The 6,996-nt window shown below is 30.2% G+C and overlaps 1 protein-coding gene across 2 annotated transcripts; it reads right to left on the reverse strand.

Moving 5' to 3' along the window:
• Positions 1–590: 590 nt before the first annotated feature.
• LOC107005835 (beta-glucosidase 44-like) lies at positions 591–6,772 on the reverse strand. 2 transcript variants are annotated; one of them, XM_027913434.1, is made up of 11 exons: positions 6,451–6,769; positions 6,128–6,186; positions 3,003–3,078; positions 2,828–2,899; positions 2,275–2,362; positions 1,933–2,185; positions 1,728–1,843; positions 1,443–1,657; positions 1,220–1,251; positions 1,034–1,136; positions 591–955 (listed from the first exon to the last, which is right to left on the reverse strand). In XM_027913434.1, the coding sequence occupies exons 1-11, from the start codon at positions 6,668–6,670 to the stop codon at positions 678–680; spliced, it is 1,512 nt and encodes a 503-aa protein (XP_027769235.1). In that variant the 5' UTR covers positions 6,671–6,769; the 3' UTR covers positions 591–677. The 2 variants fall into 2 exon arrangements, with proteins under 2 accessions (XP_027769235.1, XP_027769236.1); XM_027913435.1 differs by lacking the exon at positions 1,034–1,136 and having other exon boundaries at positions 740–955; positions 6,451–6,772.
• Between the last annotated feature and the right edge of the window lie 224 nt (positions 6,773–6,996).

The following is a 6,996-nucleotide window of genomic DNA, read 5'->3' on the forward strand; positions in this document are numbered from 1 at the left end:
TAGAAAAACTACTTAAAGAACAACAAGACAAAGACAAACATATGAACCCCAGCCCAATACAAAGCCCAAGACAAAATACAGATTTAAGCCCAAATAATTCAGATGGTTTTTCAGACTCTATGCAATTTGCTCAAGACCCAAACGACTATGACTCGGGCATGAGCTTTGATTCCGTTGCTTTACATAACTTAGACACATAAAAAAAAAAAAAATATATATATATATATATATATATACAATAATGAAGCTAACTTCTGAATGATGTCATCTGCTCTTCTCCTCTCCTCAGTTAGCTTCTTGACGATATGTTATATCATTATGTAGGAAGAAGATTAGCGAACCATATATGTCAAAAAATTAGAATGATCTAGGGACAAGCAAATTTTGGTGATAATTTATTGGAATTTATAGTGATATGTAACTGTCTTTTTACCTATCAGAATTCAATAATGAGATATATTGAATCATGACACATAAATTTTATTTTTTATTTCAAAATTCAAAAAGTCACTAAATTGAAAGAGTTTCAATAATGAGACACATTGAATCATGACGCATAAATTTTATTTTTTATTTCAAAATTCAAAGAGTCACTGAAATAAAGTCAATAATAATATATCCGGAACAAGCATACATTTATAATGAAAAAGATGCAATAAAAGGGGGAAAGTTCAAGCTTAATGCTTGTGGCTCTTAAGTAATTGCTTGAACCAATAGGCAGACATTTTCGGATATCGCTTAAGTGTTGTGTAATCAACATAGACAATACCAAATCTAGATGTATAACCAGATCTCCATTCAAAGTTGTCTAGCAATGACCACGCGAAGTAGCCTATGACATTAGCTCCTTCATCGATAGCCTTCTTTAGTTCGGCCAAGTAACTTCTGTAGTAATCAATCCTTTTCGTGTCATGCAATGCCTCTGAAAGGGATATATTCCCTGCATAATCCATACCTGAGATTCATCTATGGGTAAGTCCTCATAGCGATTTTGAAGTTGGTCCGAAAAATCAAAAAAGTTATAGAAGTTAACCATTCTCTGATAGAAGGATGGTAGGATTTCCATAGTGTTCTTTTACATAGTTGACAGCTTTGTAAAGACCCCAAGGCACAATATAGAGCCAATAGGAGTGTGCCTATAGGCGTTAAAATTAGCTAAAGGTTAAGATGTAGTAGTAGTACTTTTTAGTTACAAAAGTACCAACTCCAATGTGCTTACCCTAGGACCGATTGGTACTCCCTTGCGATCATCTGCACCAGCAAAAAAGAAATGAATCAGAATCAACAGAACTTCTTAATGTACAAAATCAGAGCTTGTTTTTGCTTACCCTGTGTTATTTTTAAAGGCCGAAAAGCATAAAAAAAGTGACATGAACAACATTTATTTGAAAACCTGATGACTTTTAAGGGCATAGCGGAAAATAAAGAAGTAAAAATCTTACAAGCAAATCCACAGTTCTGATCCTGCTGGTAGGCAAGGGCTTTTAGTTTGGATACATGATCATATGCATAAAAAGTAGTATAGTGATTTATGCCCACATAATCTATTGATCCTTTCACCATCTTAATCTCTTCTGTTGTGAATTTAGGTAACCGATTTCCAACAATATTTTGCATTGTTTTCGGGTACTCTCCATGTACTAGAGGATGCAAAAACCTGCAAGTTATAAACTGCTTAAAGAAACGAAACATCACTAAGAATCGACCACTCTAAGTAAGCAATGTACCATCCCAATTCAAAGTCTCTTGCTCTTTGAGCTGCATAATTGTCAGCTTTCGATCTAGTCAGTGGTTCGTACCACACAAAATCCAATATTATTCCAAATTTTCCCTTCTGCTTCTCCTGTCATTGCATTTAGAAGTAATTTGCATTATCACGTTAGCAGAAAATAACTACAAGTAATCATCCAATTGGTTAGTGTATAATCCTACTTGATAGTTTTTGCGATATCTATGAGCTGCAGCAGCGTGGCTCAAGATCAGATTATGTGCAACAATGTAAGGCTCAGTTGCAGAGTCCCCTGCTGTACAGTTACCAAATGCTTTAGAACACCTTCCAGGTGCAAAGAATCCAGTATCATATCCTAGATCAGCAACAACTCTTGGTTCATTAAATGAGAACCAATTCTTCACTCTATCTCCATATGTATTGAAGCAAAATTCTGCATAATCAGCAAAATCTTTCCTACAAGATTTATATATCGAATCACTTGCTTTCCGAACAAAAAAGTTATCAAAACTATAAGTTGGTGCAAATTTTCTTCATATACTTACACGACTTCACGACTTAACCATCCTTTATACCTATTTTGAAGTGCTTGAGGTAAATCGTAGTGATTAAGATTAACATATGGGGTAATGCCTGCAAAAAAAATGTATGTTCATCAAGCTTTCCAGATCGACTATCGCGTTCAGTTACATCACAAAAAAATTGTGACAATGATACAAAGACAAATGTAACAGTTTACATATTAAATCATATTGAAAGAAGTTCGGGAAAATACATATGTAGCCCCAACTTATGCCAGAAATATCAGAGACACACACATACTATACTAAGATCTTATTACTCCCCTCTCTGAACTTATTTTATGAATAATTTTCTACTCTTTTCGGCTTATATGGTTCTATCGTCTAGGTTTGGCGCGTGCTGACAATTTTTTCAAACTACCGAGTTGATAGTGCTACATAGGCCAAAAAGGGATAGAAAATTATAAAATAAGTTCATGGGTAATCGGAATTTAGTATAGTATAAGTGTGTCTCTGAGATTTCGGGCATAGGTTGAGGTTATTTATGCATTTTTTCAAACAAGTTTAGTAAATTTACCTCTTTTGAGCATATAGTTAATCAACTTGTTGTAATAAGTAACACCCTTCCAGTTTATTTTTTCAGTTCCATCTACATTGGAAAAGTGTGACACAGTTTATTTTATTATTTATGTAATGGGTAAAGGTATTTTAAAGTTGAGAAGTGAAAAAAAGAAAGGAAATGATCAAATTACTTGGGAAAATCCTGGACCATGAAATTGAGAAACGGTAGGCATCAAAGTTCAGCTTCACCATTAGATCAATATCTTCCTGTACAAATACAATTTGATCATTTTTCATGTCATAAAATCATAAATCGAACTAATTTGAGAGTTTATTAGAAATAACATATGTGACTCTAAGGTATGGATAAAGTCGAGTCCGGTACTCTACCCTCCAAAGATCCCAAGTCGTGTGATTACACTGGATAAGGGTGTTCACGGGTTGGTCTGTAATGGTTATTGATCAGAATCAAAACCAAATCAATTTAATTGATTTTTATATTATCAAAATCAAACACGAACAAAATATAATATACATTTATGGATTTGGTTATTATCAATTTCAATTTGGTTTGATTATTCGTTATTAACCATAACGAAAAAAAATAAAAATGATCCATTCAAAGGATGGGAAGAAACAAGAATTCATTCCGAACGAAAAATAGTTAGAATGACTAACGTTACATAATTTTCGATCATTGAAATTTACTGTGAATAAAGTTTCAAAATTCACAATTTTTCCATAGGAGACATTCCTAGTCCCACCAAGAACTGTCATACAGACTTAACTACATAAAACAGATAAGATAAATGTTCTCGTCTTAGACGTTTATTGGTTTCATAAATATATTATAAATAAAATTTGATGAAGACAAATATAAGATATTCAAAATTGTTTATAAAAATAATATGTTATGCATGTATAATAATAAAATGTAAGTATATAATTTTTCAATTTTGTTCATTATTTCTTTGAATTTTTTTTTAACAAAATAAAAACAAATATAATACCGATCAATTTTAAAAATCTAAAATCAAATTAAACCCAACTCAAGTGAAATCGGTTTGGTTAGATTTTTCTATTTGAATCAATTTTTATTCAAATCGTGAATATGTCTACGATTTGATATTTGGATATGTTATTATTGTTATTGGAGTTTGGAGTCTAAAGGGTGAAAAATGTTAATAAAAATTTCAGAATAGCATATAAAATTTCTTTTTAACCAAAACGGTAAAATCGCTCATGAAGTAGCGATTTTGTCCGCTTGAAAAAGTAAAATCGCTGCAATAGCAGCGATTTGTTAAATTTGATTTTTTTTAGAAAAAAAATAAACAAAATCGCTCCTTTGGGAGCGATTTCTAAACTAAAATTTTCTTTTTTTAATATGTCGCTGCTGAGGCAGCGACTTAAGTTTAATTTTTTTTTATTTTTTTGCTTCTTTTTTTTAAAAAAGTTTAAATAATTTTTTTTTTTAAAAAAATCAAATCGCAGCGGTTTTTAATTCTTTTTTTTCTTTTTTTAAAATCAAATCGCTATTTGATTTAAAATCGCTGCCTTGGCAGCGATTTGATTTTAAAAAATAAACAAAAAATTTAATTAAAAACCGCTGCGATTTGATTTTTTTAAAAAAAAATATTTAAACTTAAAAAAAATTGAACTCAAGTCGCTGCCTCAGCAGCGACATAACAAAAATATAAAAAAATATATATATATTTTGAAAATCACTCCCGAAGGAGCGATTTTGTTTAAGAAATTTTTTTTTAAAAAAAGAACAAATTTAACAAATCGCTGTTATAGCAGCGATTTTACTTTTTTCGACGGACAAAATCGCTACTTAGTGAGTGATTTTGCCGTTTTAATTTTTTAAAAAAATTCATATACCGTTTTAAAACTTTTATTAATATTTTTTACCCTTTAGGCTCCAGGCTCCGAACTCATTGTTATTGTTGTAAAATGATACGAGTACAATATTCCATTATTAATTAATTAGTTAACTAGCTAATTCTACCTGAGTCAAATGATATTTTTGACTTTATCATCATATTGGATTCTCAAATTTTGTATAATTATGTTGTCACATCCCAAAAAAGAGTAATATAGTCCTAATCATTTTGTCTATCAATATGGTTGGTGATGGTTAAAAGAGACTTTCACCCAAAGAAAATTTTTGTGTTGATTGTAATTGAGACACTCTGAATTATTTAATATATACTTCCACAACATCAACAATAGTAGCTTATTTGATTTGCTTTATAATTTACTCAATCTACATGCCATTCTTTCATTTTTAATTTATCTTAATAATAAGAGTATTTTGTCTCAACTTCTTTATTCTTGTATGTCTTTTTAAAAATTTTGTAAAATACATTTTTTAGTCAAGAATCGATCAAAATAAAACTCTCTAAGATTTGTGTACACCGCAATCGTCCGAAATCTCATTTTTACGTGATACTAAGTAGGTTATTGTATTTTTCTTTTCTTTTCTTATTTACGTTAAACAGTATTTTAACTACAAGTTTTAAGAGTACTTTGATATGTATCAAAGTATTTTTAGCTTTTTAAAATTAGTATCTAATCAAATACGGCTATATAAATTTAAAAAAAAACATAAAAAGTAAGGGCATAAACTTTTATATATTATGTTTAAAAAATAAACCATATAGACGTATAGCTTTTTCTTTTTCTCTGTCTCACAACCAAGCGACAATTGACCATTGAAGGTAGCTAGTGTAAAATAGCTAGGATCGTCCACCCTTGATCAGATTTTTAAAATCTGATTTGATCCCTAAAAATGTAAAAACTCACGAAATCCAAATAAATTGCGGTTGGATTCTGAATATCAAAGCTCTTTTTTCAGAAGTTAAAAAATACTCCATATGTTCCTAATTACATGTTCATTTTTATTTTTTTTAGTTGTTCCTAATTATTGTCCATTTTGATTGATTAAGAAAGGATAAAAAAAATTATATTATATATCCTCAATTTATTATTTTGAAAATGTTAAGTTTTTAATTCATTCATTTCATAATTAAGGGGTAAAATGGTAAACTCAATATATCAATTATTGTTTTCTTAATAGCTGTGTCAATTCAAAAATGAACAAGTAATTAGAGATAGGAATATTTTTTTTCAAAAATATATGTTTGAGAAAAAATAAACTTTGAAACACCTTTAAAAAGATATCGAACACTAACTATATTCTTTTTCAAGAATGTTTTTTTTTATATTTATTGGTCAAGCATGAATTATTTCTCACTAAAAATACTTTTACGTTTTTTCAAAACAAGTTCAAAATTGGTAGTAATATTCAGCTTACTTTATAATGGTGGTACTGATCCGCGGAGACCTCTCCACTTGCATTATTTGGCTCACGTCCTGTTTTAACACCAACAAAAGAGCTCATACATGGATCGAAATTGTCCAAAAATCATGATAATATCTATTTCCTCCGTTTCAAAAAGAATATTGCAGCGAAATTGATTTTAAATTAAAGTTATTTCAAACGTATAAAAATGTTATTTAATCTTATAGACTTAAACATATCACGTGAAAATTAAAATGAAATTATACCGTTACCAAAAAATGAAAGGATGGTTCTTTTTAAACAGATTAAAAAGAAAAGTAGATCATTATATGTACCGGGCTGTTTGATGAAAGTGTCCCAAACACTAGGTCCACGACCATCCTTGCTAGCCGCACCTTCTACTTGATATGCAGAAGTTGATGTACCAAACACAAAACCCTTTGGAAAGCTCTCTCTGTTCAATCCTCCCGTGTCGAAAACCGTCGTCTCTGCCAACACATTATCACTCTCAATAGCCATTAATATTAAGGCAAGAAGCAAAAGCAGCGGTTTCATTATTTTCTCAATTGATGAAAAGCAGTAGCTAGTGAATGGAATGGAATGGAGTGGAGTGTAGGATACATATACATATATTGGGAGGCAATGCTATTTATGGAATATATTAGGTAATGTTTATGTGAGTGGAATGACCAAGGGGGGACATATTGCTCGTTACAAACGTGTGCAAACTTAACTATTTCTTTTTATAAAACTTTATCTTGATTACTCACTCCACTTTCTAGTCTATTATCTAGTTATTTAGATAGAAAATAAGTTATTACATTTGATTGACAATTTAATTAGAAACTTGCATAATTAATTAATACATATATAAATTATAA

The sequence above is a fragment of the Solanum pennellii genome, chromosome 12, assembly GCF_001406875.1.
Source record: "Solanum pennellii chromosome 12, SPENNV200".
Taxonomy (NCBI): Eukaryota; Viridiplantae; Streptophyta; class Magnoliopsida; order Solanales; family Solanaceae; genus Solanum; species Solanum pennellii.